At 41.6% G+C, this 14814-nt stretch overlaps 1 protein-coding gene across 2 annotated transcripts in view; it reads right to left on the bottom strand.

The window, feature by feature from the left end:
• OXSR1 (oxidative stress responsive kinase 1) overlaps positions 1-14814 on the bottom strand; it is a 98437-nt gene that overhangs the window by 27458 nt on the left and 56165 nt on the right. For both annotated transcript variants that reach the window (XM_073002836.2, XM_073002837.2), the window contains 2 exons: positions 7264-7319; positions 507-616 (listed from right to left, as the gene is read on the bottom strand). In XM_073002836.2, the coding sequence (XP_072858937.2) occupies positions 507-616; positions 7264-7319 (166 nt within the window). The remainder of the gene's footprint in view (positions 1-506; positions 617-7263; positions 7320-14814) is intronic.

The raw sequence follows: 14814 nt of genomic DNA, 5'->3' as shown, positions 1-14814 counted from the left end.
AAGGGTCCACTGTACAGTACATAGTGTGGTCTCTGGCTCCCTCTAGTGTCCAGTTCTGGCAACTTCATTCTTAGAAATACAGTACTGTATACTTCGGGGTTTTTTTCTTTAAATATTTTTAGACTGTGGATAAGTGAATCAGCAGATACTGATCCAATAGGTAAGAGGGTCCTGCTACATAGCTTAGGCTTTCTTCTTCTTGCTTAGAGGCCCCTTCATTAATTAAAGCTACATTCACCTGCCTCCATCACTATTCTGTATTTGATTTGCTGAACCGATGGGCAGATTTGAATCTCCTGCCTCCCCCTCCCTTCTCTCTACTTTATTCACAGCTGATGCCAACATCATCCTTTCCATCAGCACACTGTAGCTCCTGAAAAAAATCACAGCATCCCTTCAAAGAAAAAAAAAAGCCAGTCTGGAGAGACAAAGAAATGGGAAGAGACGATGCTGGATCCCAAAATCAGTAGCTAAAGCTGGTTTTGGTTTCTAACAGTTCTTTTTACCTGTTCCATAACTTCAGGTGCCATCCAACAAGGAGTGCCCACAAAGGTTTTTCTCACTTTGTTCCGGGTAATGTCACCACCAGTAGCTAAAAAAGCACTAACACCGAAGTCTGAAACACCAAAAATAAACGGAAGTGTTAGGACAACTTTCTGAACCTTATTCTACAGTCTTCTGCCACTGGCGTTTCGCTACAGGTCTTTCTCCTGACATTTCTTGGGTATGATCATGGAGAATCCCTCTTTTTATTTATTTTTATTCATTTTCAGTGGGAATAGGAATTGGGATAGGGGTACAGGGGGTAGGGGAGGAATAGGTAAGGATCAGGAAGGGGTAACATTCCAGAGAGTGAAAGAGCATGCTTACATCCACTTACACAATGATGCTAAAAAGGAAGAAACGGTTTAGCCTTTTTTACCAGAGCATCTAGAGTTACTAATTTCTCCATTCCCTTGGACCTTCACATTCTTCTTTTATCTATACAGTGCTGCCTCGCTTTACGATTGCCTCACATTACGACAAATCCACTTAACGACAATATTTTCCCTTAAGCAAATGTAAACAAGCAACAGAATTCTGACCAATAACTGTAATACAGTCGTGCCCCACTTAACAATTACCCCGCATTACAACGAATCCGCTTCATGACGATGTTTTTGCGATCGCAATTGTGATCGCAAAACAATGGTCTAAATGGGGGAATTTCGCTTTGCGATGATCGGTTCCCTGCTTCGACGTTTTTAGAACAGCTGATCGACGGTTTCAAAATGGCCACCGGGTAATTAAAATGGCTGTGTTTAGGGACAGATTCCTCGCTATACAGGCAGCGAAAATGACCACCATATGGAGGATCTTTGCTGGACGGTGAGTTTTTACCCCATTGGAACGCACTGAACGGGTTTCAATGTGTTTCAATTGATTTTCCCCGCTTTACGATGTTTTCGCTTAACGGCGATTTTCCTGGAACGGAATATCGTCGTTAAGCGAGGCACCACTGTACTTTCCAATACATATTTTGAACCCAATTATAAAGTTGTTCCCAGTTTTTGAGTCCTTTTCGAAATGACCTTTCATTTAATGCTTCTGCTAGTACATCCTTCTCTTCCAGTATCTTTTCTAGCAACTCCTCAAGAAGAGGGCACTTCTTTCTTCCAAAGTTTCCCGTGTATATAGTATCCCTCTTTTTCAATATCAATGTTCGGTTTAAATAAATGCAGAAATAACATTTCTAGCCCTTATGAGTGAAGATAAGCCTGAAAGTACGTCAAAAGCTATGATTTCGAGTGGACGGCAACAGATTTTGAACAGCAGGCATTGTTGCATGCATGCAAGTGTGTAAAATAGTAGGGACTGCAGAATTTTGAGAAGTAAAAGTAATTTTGAAAGGCTGCATAGCATTTAGAGAAGCAAAGCAGCAATGCTGAGCTTGTGTGTGTACAGAATTTTAATTTAATTTTGAGCACAGCTCCTCAGGGATCTTGACACATTCCCCATTCTTAGCTTCTCAATCTGAATGCAAGCAATCCCAAAACCACCACCACCATCGTGCAGTCACAAGATTTTTGTGTTGTTACTTCTGCTCTGATTATGCACAGATTTGTGAAGCCCCTATTGTTTGCTGGAACAAAAACAAACAGGAAAAAAAACAGATATCTTCCTCTAAACAATTCTGCCTTGCATGGAAAGCATGCATGTTAAGCAGCGACACATCGCAACAGTAGCATACTAATCAGCTTTTCACCTTCCCACCCACCCCCAGTCATTCAGAGCTGTCGTCTTCAACTTTTTGTGTTTTACAGTCCATTCACTTTGCCAAAGAATCAAGACCTTTAAAAAACCTGAGCATGTGTAGCCTTCATAAAAGAAGACTTCAAGGGAGATATTATAGCATTTTTCAAATACTTGAAAGGTAGTCAAAACAGAGGAAGGGCAGGATCAGTTTTTGGATTTGGATTCCTGCCTTCAGCAGGCGGTTGGACTTGATGGCCTTACAGGCCCCTTCCAACATCATTATTCTATGGTTCTAAATATTTTCTCATTGGTGAGAATTCAATCCGAGCTCTCCCTGTATCTTGTCTAACTACTGGCCCTTGTAAAAACTTGGAACAACAAATCTCACGTGTTAATTGAATTATATTACAAAGCACTCACATCTTCCCTGAAATCTATTACCTGTCAGTACATTTGAGATGGTATCCTGACCCCTCCCTCAATTCAACTGCTGTATCCTATATAATTTCCAGCTTTAGTACATCCATCCATCCATCCTTCTTCCCTCCTTCCTTCCCTCCCCCCCCCTCGCCCTCTCTCTTTCCTTCCTTCTGTGTTGGGGTGGGTGGGAGCAATGAGAACTGTGTAAAACATTTCAAAAGTAATACAGATTTAATTAAAGCTTTAACATGACTGTCTTTTATCTTTTAATATGGAATTTCACTTCCCACCCACCCCACAACTGCAATGTCTTTCCAGAGGGATATTTTGGTCAATGGTTGAAAGATTCATGACAGGGTAGAGCAGAATTTACCATGACAGATGATTAGTAGGCAATATTATTTTTTAATTCCCCCCCCCCCCCCAACACACATAGAAGAAACTCCCTAGAAACAGAAAGGCGGCATGTGGCGGAGAACAAGTCCAGCAGGAATCTTTACATGTTAGGCTGTTTTTCTGACAATTTCTCAGGGCAGGGAAATTAGATTTCTGCCAGCTGTAGAGATGTTGCCCCCTGCTACCCACGCCTTTGGCGGCATATATCGATCAAACCCATGGTTAGAAATAGAGGGAGAAAAACAGGGAGAGAAACAGTTGGCATTTTGGCCAACAACTGATGCACAACAAACACTTCTGTGTGTGAGGAAATAGAAGGAAAATGGGACTTGTAGTTATGTAAAGATGACGTCCGTTAGGTTCTGTGTAAGATGATTTAAAAAGCACTGAAATATTCTCATGAGATTGTCATGCAGAATACGCTGTGCCTGGCACCAAGATAAGAAGCAAGGCTGAAGAGACCGGGAGAAGCCGAAACATCACATACCCCTTAATTGGCAAGACACTGTGCATTTGCTACTCCCTCGTTAATATCTTTTTAAAGCATCTGGTTATAAGAACCAGTTACACTGGCATGATGGATCTCCAGAGATCTGTCTTTCCAAGGAAAACTAATGTTAAAACAGGAGCCCTCCCTGCTGCTCCAAGAGGGAAGAGCTCAAAACAGGATGGCAGACATACATGGTATTGCACAGAGTCCTTTATGGGATGGCCCTTGAATGCAAATCTCCCCCCCCCACAAGATCCTGGTTATTTTCAGCACACATGAGGACTAGAAACCTGTTGTTATAATGCAAAAAAATGGAAAACCTAGGATCTCAAAATCCTCCCTAAGCAATATTAGATGCATAAGTTCATCTATCGCATCTGCTGCTGAGATTTTTCAGAAGTTTATTTGCAATTCCACCCTTTCCATCGTTCAGGAGATGATTCATTAAAAGGATCTTCTCCGCAGTTAAGGATTTTACAGGCAAAGCTGTCAGTCCAACGTTTCCCACAGAACAGGCTCGTAAAATAAAAATTATAAGAGGAATATTTTTAAAGAAAGCAAATTAAGTTACTTCTCTCTGAAATGTGGGCTTGCATTGAAGGCAACACCTCCTTCACTGCAGAAGAGCTTCCTAATATTTACTCTTTCAAGCTGTCAAAATATAAAATCACTCGACAGCCTGAGTAATCCACATTTTTCAAGAGCAGAAAGCGTACAAAGTATTAGTTTCAAAAGCTGGAGAGCGTCTGACACAGTCAATCATCTCTGTGATGAATCCTATTTCCACACACACCAAACATCCACAGAAAGATCATACTAGCATGTTGAAAGCTATTATTATTATTATTATTATTATTATTATTATTATTATTATTATTATTATTATTATTATTATTATTATTATTATTATTATTATTATTATTATTATTATTATTATTATTTAATTAATTAATTAATTAATTAATTGATTGATTGATTGATTGATTGATTGATTGATTGATTGATTAATTAATTAATTAATTAATATCCCGCCTATCTAGTCGCGATGGACTACTCTAGGCGGCCAAGATCAGGGATTGAAACCTAGACAATTGGTAGTTTTCTACGTGCAGGCCATATTGGTCCAAAGAGTTCTGGCTTAAAATTCGCAAGTGGTATGCTCAATTGCTCTCATTAAAGTGGCAAATGGGTCAAAGCTTAGCGTTACTCATGAACTATGATTCTTAGTCTCTTGTTCCTCTAACAAGCCATGGTTTGCCATGTGTTTGGAATTCATGGTCTGTCTGGAAGTAACAACCAAGGAGGAGCTGGCTTTCATGTATCCTCGTGCAAAGTGTGTTCTTGCTGATGAGGAGCAAACAGGTGTGATTAGATGGGATGCATCAACAACATGCTCAGGAAAGTAAGGGAGGACCTTCTGCAAGTGTAAACAGACTATGTTCACATGGATGGGTGTGTGTTTGTGTGTGTGTGTGTTTGTGTTTCAAACATTCAGCTTTTCCAAATCAACGTGTGCTCCCTTTAGGTCATTTGCACATTTTGCACCCCCACAATTTTGAAAAAAACATTGTGGCTCTCATATTGCTTTTTCTCATTTCTCAGCACTGCTTAAGGTGCCACCCCCGTCTTTATCTTTTTGAACTTTTTATTTTTATTTTGTTTTCACCTATAGGCTTTGCACAGACTAACCCGGCCACCTCTTTTATGACGACACATTGAAAAATGGAAGCCTGACTCCTTGACATAGGCAAATATTGAGAAATTACAGCCATATCAGTTAACTTCAACAAAAGAGAACAGAAAGGGAGAGGGAGAGAAAAAGGTTGGTTCACAGGCATTATGGAAGGTTTTTTTTGGGGGGGGGGCAACTCCCACCGCCACATTTTAAGCTTCTTGGGCTCTCTTCCAAGGGCATCTCCCTTTTGCACTTCATTCACAAGATTGCATGCTTTTTATTCTCTCAGTCACGGTGTGAAAACGAGATGCCCTTGAAAGAAATCCAAAAATCCACTCAAAGGCCTCTTGCGGGAGTTGCATGTGTAAAAGCAATCCTCCGTAGGACTTGTGGGGATTTGCTTCTAGGTCTTCTCATCCTGAACCGTCTATCTGGCTTAACCCCGTTCTTCCTTTGACAGGCAGGAATCCGCCAAGGCCTCGGGCAGAGACGGCTTTTCCCGTTCTGCCACGAGACCCTCTTCCACGCAAAACCACTCAATCAAATCTCAAGCTTCGCTCTCTTTCACTTGGGTCAGGAAACCAAAGACAGCCCTTATCCCTACTGGAAAATTTCAGCGATACTGGCAGACCCACCATTTCTATCTCAGTGGTCACATAAGTTAGAGATCAACTGAAAAAAAGAGAAAACAGGAGGACACTGAGTGCCGTTCTTAATTCTCAGTGCTGTGGTTCTGCCTGCCATGGGGGGCACTCACAGAACAGGTTAATCTAATACATGAAAAGATCTTTAATAGGTTTCCGGTTTCTCTATAAACAATATGAATGGGATAACTGGCTATCTCACATACTGTAAATGTTCACAGGTAAAAGAGAGTCATTTGCTCAAACAGAAAGTCCCCCCCCCTTCCTGGAGTGTGAACAATAATTTCCTGTCAAAGCATCGTTAAGGACTCAGAAGCTTCCTGGAAAATGGAAGCCTCCATGCCTGGGCAGCCGTTTTGAAATTTAGATGATTTTGCACAGCTAAGTGATTCTGGAAGAGGATGAAACGAAAAGGCCATGACATCTTAATTTATACTGCAGGCATTGGTGAATGGACAAACCTCTGCATATTAAACATGTGCGCACACACAAAGCCTTCTATTCACAAGAATACTTGAAAGGGCAATAAATGCAATCATGGAATGACCAGACACTGGCCATCAAGTAGTTATCAGTGACTAGGTTCATAAATCTCCTTCAAAGGCATCCTCCAGGACTCTTCTTATAGGAGAATGTAGACTTTCAGATAGCCTGTTCCCAAGTAATACAGGACTTACGGATCATGTCCAGTACTTTGACCTGGAACCACAAACAAGACTGGGACCCAGCAAAAGTATCACGACAAGACACAAGTCTCCTGTTTCTTACAACCTGGCTGAAGTTACATACATACATACTTTATCGTTACAGCATCATTATGTTTTTAAGCCATACATAAAACAAAATTGAATGCAGAGCTTCACGTACTGACATAGACTGCAAAAAGCCAAATCAAATAAACAAAAAGCAATAAAACTACAAATATAACAATGTAAAACCAATGTCTAAGGGTTTGGCTATCTATTCTGGCTACTATGGCATGTCGCCCAAAATTTCGCTACCAGTTCTGTAGTAGTCTGATTTCGATCAATTAACAATTGGTTACAGTAGTCCAAGTCAGATTGTCATGTCTTTTAAGAGAGATGTAATATATTTTCCTCGAATCTTGTTATGCCTGTTACATCTCAGCATCATATGCTCAATAGATTCTATTTCATCAGATCTACAAAGGCAGAATCTCTGGCTGTAGTTAACCATCTGGCGTTCACTTTGAGACCTGCCAAACACTTTTCAGAGGTAAAACATGTTGCAATGGTCAAGACAGGAGACAGCTGAAGCATAGACTCCTCCTGACCTCTCCAGGAATGGGCACATTCTCGGCCCTACTGAAATGTGTGCACATGGGTTTAAGTCTGGATCTAGACTGAACGCACACAGCGAGTGACCACATGGCAAATATTCACCTGCAATTTGGACTGAGCCATCTTCTCCCAGAAGAATGTTCCCAGCTTTCACATCCCTGAAAAGAAGAGACAGACAAAAAGATATTCAAAGATAAGTTTGAGATGGACACCCTTCCCTTCTTTCTTATCAGCTCCAGCTACAAGAGCAGAAACAAAAGTGTAAACATTGCCAAGCTCAAGGCTGAGTGTTACAGAAAACCATGGAGATGAAACAGTTATGTCAGAGGCATGGAGGTAAAAACATAAACACCGTACATTTAAGGTTTGGGAAGGATGTATTTTGAATTCTGATGGAAACCGGGGAAGGAGCAGTTCAATGCATTATCAGAAGGTGGCCATTATTATTATTTTATTTATTATTTATTTAATTTATACCCCGCCTATCTGGTCGGTGAGGACCACTCTAGGCGGCTAACAACAATAAAATACAATAACAATATAAATAAGCAATTCTAATTAGTAAAAACACTACATTACATAGAGTGCAATATTATTATTGCCATGACACACGGTGCTTTTTTCCATCTATCAATCTGCAGGAAAATCTGAATGTCTCTCTAGAAGCCGTTCTGGAATGGACAAAGGCAAGAAAGCCAAAACTTAATACAGGTAAGACTGAAGTCCTGTAGCAGCAAGAATACCAATGTGGTCATGCCTTGACTGCACGGATGCATCAAGACTGCCCTGTTCTAAAGGCACCCTATGTTGTGTTGCAATGAAAGATGGTGCTCAAACTTTAGCCACTCCTGCGGTGGTTCCGAAACATTTTGGACTCGTGGCTAGCTTGATTTACTGACTGCTGGCCATGGCTTCCTTTGCAGTTATATGCTCTATGCTGTGTTGCTTTTAAAGGTGGAGCTCAAACATTAGCCACTAATGAATGAAGCTGACCAGTCTGTTGTGAGACCTGTCTCACGTTTATTTCGTGCAATGTATGTCTTTCTTGGCCCAGTTTAAAATGTGGGTGGCTGTCTTTGAAGCTGAAATCCGATATTGGTATCCCCCACACCCTTTGACATATCTTTGAACAAGTCAACCTTCTTTTTTCTTTGCCTTTCCCCCAAACCAAACCATTCATTTCAGGATCAAAAGAAGAACCTTTATGTGTAGGGGTGAATTCTCCCCCAAAAGTTGAGGGCTCCCCAAACCACCTTAATTGTAGAACTAATACCCAACCCCAACAGCTTATGAGGCACAATGCTAAATGAGGATTCGGGGGGGGGGGCAGACTGGTGCTTAGGAATCATGGCCAGGCTGCATAATCTCCTTCCTCACCCTAAATACTGTGGTTATTTGAAGAACAGCCTACAGCTGTACAAAACTGACCAGGCTCCAAAACCTCCCCCCATACAGGTTCCCATTAAAATCTTCCAGGCTGTCAGGCACAAGATACACGGTCTTTTCAGTGGTGGCTCCCCTCCCTGTAAAACTCCCTTGCACAGAATGTGTGTTCGACTGCCACTACTGCATTGGTAACGCCACTTCTGTTTTAACTTTAACACGGTTGCTACTCTAGTATTGTTACTGTCATTTAACCTGGTTCTCGAATTATTGCATGGCTTAGAGGAGAGCATTTAGCCCCTCCATCCCTTATTGCTGCTTACTTTGCATGAGCAGAGGGAGAATCCTCAGAGGAAAGGTTTCCACTTACCTCTGGGCTATCTACTCAAGCAAGAACCCATAGTCTCGCTGACGTACTATGTTAGGTAGCTCTTGCAAACGGTTTATGCTTCTCATTTTAAGCCTTAGGACGACTTTGGCTCTGAATGGTGGCATTAAAAATATGTGAACCTATATAAATAAAACAACATTGCCTTATACTCTGTGTAGACAACTGAGCTACTTAATTGCTACTTCTACCTCAATATTGTTTCCTCTTGACTAGAAACATCTCTCCCTCTCTGCTATTGTGTTATTATTTCTGTGGCCTGACAGCATTTTTTCCCCCGTTAGTTTAACTTGGATCCTAGGCAGACGAATGCCTCCTCTTCTCCCACAGGTTTATAGATACATTTCGGATGGAAGAAAAACCAACAGGCTTTTCAAACCTGACAACAAACGCTAATTACTTGCACATGAAATGAAGCAAGCCACCCTCAAAAGGGGCTTTTAAAAAGCACCAGGTTTGTCCAATATGATACAGAAGGAAACCTCATTGTATCTTTTGTCTGGTGGCCATCTATTCATGTCTACCAAGTGCCAGAGAGTAGCAAAAGCTTTTGTCCTCTGAATAATGTCTCTGTTTGTTTTCTAGGTTGTTTCATAACTGAATAGGGGAGGGAGGTCCTGGTTGCACTCCAGAATGAAAGGGAATTTCCACTGTAAGCTTCTTAGCAGAGGATACAGTCCAGTCCAAAGAACTCGCCGGACACTCCGCGTCCACCACAAAACATCAGGAGCCAAATACATTGTAACAACTTTAGGATGCATTCCTTGCAAAGCCATCTCCCCTGTCATTCTGTGGACTCAGTGTTTGTCTAATACATCAGTTCATGAGGATACAAAACTGTCTCCGTGAAAGTTCAGGAACATCAGTTCCCAAAGTAGATCTGACTAAGTGGTGACACGGAAAGAACGTCATCCAAACATAACAATGGGTCCGAAGTAAACACCCTAGGAAAACCCTGGAGATGATACCAGAAGACAACAAAAGAAAACAGACGACGTACAAAAATATATCAAATAATAAAGCAACAAAAACAAAGGACAACTCACCTACCCACACAATGTTAGGTTACATAGTATCAACTCAAGGAACAAAATTAATTTGTGCACCCACCAGCAGCACCAATAAAGATATATTCCCTTCACAATCCAATATTTATGATACCTCATCCCTCTTCCAAAATGGCATTACCTCGTTTGGGTAATTAGCCTTTCCCTTTCACTAATACAAAGTCCAAAAGTCTTGTCATACAGGGGGGAAACAGATTAATTTTCCTTTAACAAACCCTTTTCGTGTTTTAATATAGGTCCTCTCCTCTATCTGAAGGAGGCTTGGGTGTAAGAAAATGTGTCTCTATAAATTACAGGGGACCAGGATGCACCTGGACCTCTGAATGGATTTTGGTTTTATCAGTTCCAATATCATTCTGGGCTGGCCAACCCTATCAAGGATAGGGGTAGGAAGCAGGGCGTTTCAGGGGTCCCCCTCCCACCTCGCAGGTGAATTCCATAAAGGGAGTTGGGGGAGGCATCTACTTTACTCAAAAGACAGTGGTTCTTTACTCTGGGGAAGGGGGGAGCCAAGACCCCTCTGAGAATCTGATGAAAACTATGCAGAAAAGTGCACAAAACAAAATTTTGCACACCATTTGTTTTATGCATAGAGAAGAGAGAGAAAAAAGAAGCATACCAGGTTCATGGATTTCACGGAAATAATCCATGGATCCCCTAGGGGGGTCTATGGATCACAGCAGTAATTTCTGCTCTAGGCCATTCGTCCTGTAGTATGTCACCAGGTTCTACTTTACCTCCATGTTTTGGTTCAGCATCTTCTGCTGGGAGAAGGTGTCTCCTTTTTGCATGTCACCAGATGAAATACTGGACATTTTGAACAGATGCCTGCAGTTAACAATGGATGGAAATCGAACTTATATATTAAACCATACTCTGGTAAGTTGGATGTATTGACGGTGGGTGAAGGTAGTCATGGAGACAGCATCTACAGGGGGTCAACAATTTGTGGCACTACAGTTATTACTGGCCTGACTCCCATCTTTTCTCACTATTGGCTTTGCCGGCTGACAACAGGTGCAGCCTAAACAACATCTGGAAGGGTCCAAGTTGCCCACCACTGTTGTACCTGTACAGGCTGTATCCAAACCCACCCACTCAGTAAACAAGCATGTTTGCAGCTTGAGGATGTTCCTGGATCCAACACTGTTGCTGAATACACCAGAGGGAGTTTCCCCCACTCATTCCAGAAGTTTCCTTGTCCCTGCCAAGAAATGATCTCACCATGGTGTTATCCATGCCTTAGTAACATCCAGACTTGATTAATGTGATGCATTACACATATGGCTGTAGTGCAAAAATCTCTGGACACTTTAGCTGACTCACAACATAGCAGCTATGCTCATGCTTTGACCACATTATACCCTATTAAAGAAACTTTTGTTGGCTCCAGATCAGTTTCTAATAGCTATTCAAGGTCACTGCTTTGACCTTGAGTCCTAAACATGGGGTGAAGAACACAAGGCCCTACAGATGTTCCTAGACTGTAACTCCCACCAACTCTAGCCAGCATTATCATGGGTGAAGAATGATGGGTTCTTTAGCCTGACAAAATCCAGAGGACTATATGTCCTTCCTCCCTGCCTTGTACAGTCTTAACCTGGCATAGGTAAAGGACGTTTATTTATCCAGATGTTCACAAACAACCTGAACAACCAAGATAACTTTCAGAGGTCCTACTCCAGATGACCTTGAAGATAAGCATCTGATGGAAACACGGCTTTTTGTGTTTCAAGCTTATGGAAGTTCCAACCAAATAAGGATTCAATTGCAACTTTCCTTGGTTTCTTGTCAGGTCTCCTACAAAGTTATTTTCTTTGGACAAAAGCAAGCATTAAGAGAAACCCATTTCAAGAAGGAGATATCTTTCAAGTAGTGAAAACGGTACAACTGTGAAAACCCGTTCAGATACAGAGGGGCACCATCTGTTCTGAGTAATCTCAGAATGAAGACACATAATAATGGCTTCAAGTTACAGGAAGCCAGATTTAGGATGAGTATCAGGAAAAAAAACTTCCTAACTGTTAGAGCAGTATGACAAGGGAACCAACTGCCTCGGGAGGTGATGAGTGCTCTAACACTGGGGGCATTCAAGCAAAAATTAGACCACCATCAGTCAGATTTGATTTGATTTGGATTCCTGCCGTGAGAAGGTTAGATTTGATAGCCTTAGGGGCCCCATTCCAACTCAATCCTTCTATGATTCTATAAGAAGCCCTTGTGTTATTGGGATTATTTCTGGAATACAGTATAAACAATTGCTTTCTTCACAGGCCTAACTCTGAAGCCATTCATAACAGAACAGAGCATAACGCTACGACGGGTGTGGGTGGGGAGGTATAACCACAGGCAAAATGCATTTCTCCGAATGTGGAAATAAACAAACCAAAAAGTTGTGTAAGATGTGCACAATTTCCCAAAAAGAAAAGGGGTGATAGTGGTGGCAATATCTTTACCAAACCAAGCTTATTTTAAAAAAATAGACAAGCTTGGGAATCCAGCAGGACCCTTCTTCACCCACTGGACACAGCTGAGCTTGAGACAATGAGAGACAGAAAGAGAAAAGACCAAACATTTTCCCAACTAAATATCATGACAGATGTCCCAAGATGGAATGGGAAAACACGTTAGATCAACTCTTTCATGGATCATTTCATGCAATGTAGGGGAAATGGTTCTTCCCTAGCCCTTGTAGACAAAGAGTTGCCCGTTTCTAAATATGTCCTCCATGCTTGGTGTCGAAACATACAGTTCCTGTTTCACTGGGTGCAGAGGCACACAGAAGCATGGCAACCCACTAGGGCAAAAGACGCCAACTGGAGCCAAATTAAGAACATTACGTAGCAGTAAAGAGGAAGGCACAGCCCTTAAATGGGCCAGTCCTTTTTGAGTGATGACAGAGCCTTCTGCTCAGGTTACACACCATGCCCTGAGTGTGGCTATTCTAAGTACTTTCCATAGACAAATGGAAAAAAACGAGGAAAACAGTGTGGTCCTGGAGAGCCAGCCTTTATGACATCAAATGCACAACATGAATGCAAGACACTCGCTTTTAAAGTGCTATTTATAGGCCAAGAACACAATCCGTTCCATTGCATTCTTAATGGCTGTGTAATTGGCACCCTGGGGCCCGGCATACCATTGCTGAAGTAACAAAAGCTTGCAAAACTCCCCCCCTCCAATTACAGTAAATCTGGATATGTGCCATCCATCTTCCTGTGCATTGTCTAAGCACTTAGCACAATTCACAGCTATCAATGATGCTTAGAGTTATTTGCCCATCAAGGGTAATTTATATGAATTATAAACAAAACATTTCCAATGGCTTAACTCTTAATCTGGCCAGTGAAAACAATGACAAGAATCTTGCTTGCTCTGCATACACAGGTCAATCACTGTCCTTTCTGGGTATCAGACTGCACTTCAGTGTTACACAGGGACAGATTCCAAGAAGAGGCAATGAGGATTCTCCATTAAAGAAAATTGGGGCTCTGATTCTAATGGCTAGGGCCACCAGTGGCATGAAGAGGGTTATAGAACCCACCTCCAACCCTACCTCCAGTGATCACATGGATGTTGGTGATGAGTGTGAAGTTTTGACCTCACTGTAGACTTGTCTTGATGCAGTTCCGCAAGCGACTGGTTCCAAGATCAACATAAGCAAAAAAAAGCAAAGTATGCTCTTTATATACTACCCCAGAGCGCTTAAAGCCCTCTCTGGGAGGTTTACAATTTAATTGTGCAGGCTACTCACTGCCTCCCCAAAGCAAGCTGGGTCTTCCATTTAACAGTCTCAGAAGGATGGAAGGCTGAGTGTATCTTAAGCCGGCTACCTGAGATTGTACCCAGAACATAAGTGAAGATTTTGGCGGCAGTGCTGCAGTTTAACCACTACACCATGAGGTTCTATTACTGCTTATTCATACACAGTTCAGGGCGTGCCTCCACTAGGTATAGAATTCTGATTAATACTAGAAACCCTCTGATTGGGTTTCAATCAAAGTCAGATTCCTGCAGCCTATACTCAGCAGGAAGAGGAGAGATCCTAAACAAGATTTGCTTCTAACACACATGAAGTGATGGGAAAACCCACATGTGCATACGCACAGAATGCATTTACACAAAAGGAAGGGAGATCCTGGAGCATCCATGATCCATCCCAGTGGTGTCTTGCAACTCCTCCTTTCCCTTTTCTTCCATAAGTGAGTAACAGCCACTCACTCTTATAATTTATCCTACTTATTTGAAATATTTTTACCCTGCTTTTCTCCTTAGAAAAGGACCCAAGGCAGCTTACAACATTAAAAGACAATATTTAAGAATAAATCAATGAGTATGCAAAGATCATGTACATCATTAAAAGGGATAGCTGTAGAAGGGTCAGCCTTGTTAGTTTGTGCAAGCATTATAGGTGCAAACAAGATAAAAATAAAGAGTAAAAAAAAAAGATAAAAACGTGGTGGCACTTTAAAGACTAAATTTTATATTCTTTAGTGTGAGCTTTCACGTACAGGCAGCCAGTTAACAGAGAGAAGGCTTCCCAAAAAGGAAAGATCCTGACCTGCTTGAGGAAGGACAACAAAGATGGGGCCAGTCTAGCTTCATGTAGGAGGACGTTCTTATAGGAGAAAGTCTTCGTTTTGAATATTAGCAGCATTTTTTGGTCACTGAAGTGACCAACATGAATATGACTCAACTCCAGAAGGCAGTGGAAGACAGGAGGGCCTGGTGTGCTCTGGTCCATGGGGTCAAGAAGAGTCGGATACGACTTAACGACTAAACAACAACAATTTTTTTTAAAAAAAGCAAGCTAAT

The sequence above is a fragment of the Pogona vitticeps genome, chromosome 6, assembly GCF_051106095.1.
Source record: "Pogona vitticeps strain Pit_001003342236 chromosome 6, PviZW2.1, whole genome shotgun sequence".
Lineage (NCBI taxonomy): Eukaryota > Metazoa > Chordata > Lepidosauria > Squamata > Agamidae > Pogona > Pogona vitticeps.
The sequence above is the reverse complement of the archived record's forward strand: the minus strand, read 5'-3'. Positions and strand labels throughout refer to the sequence as shown.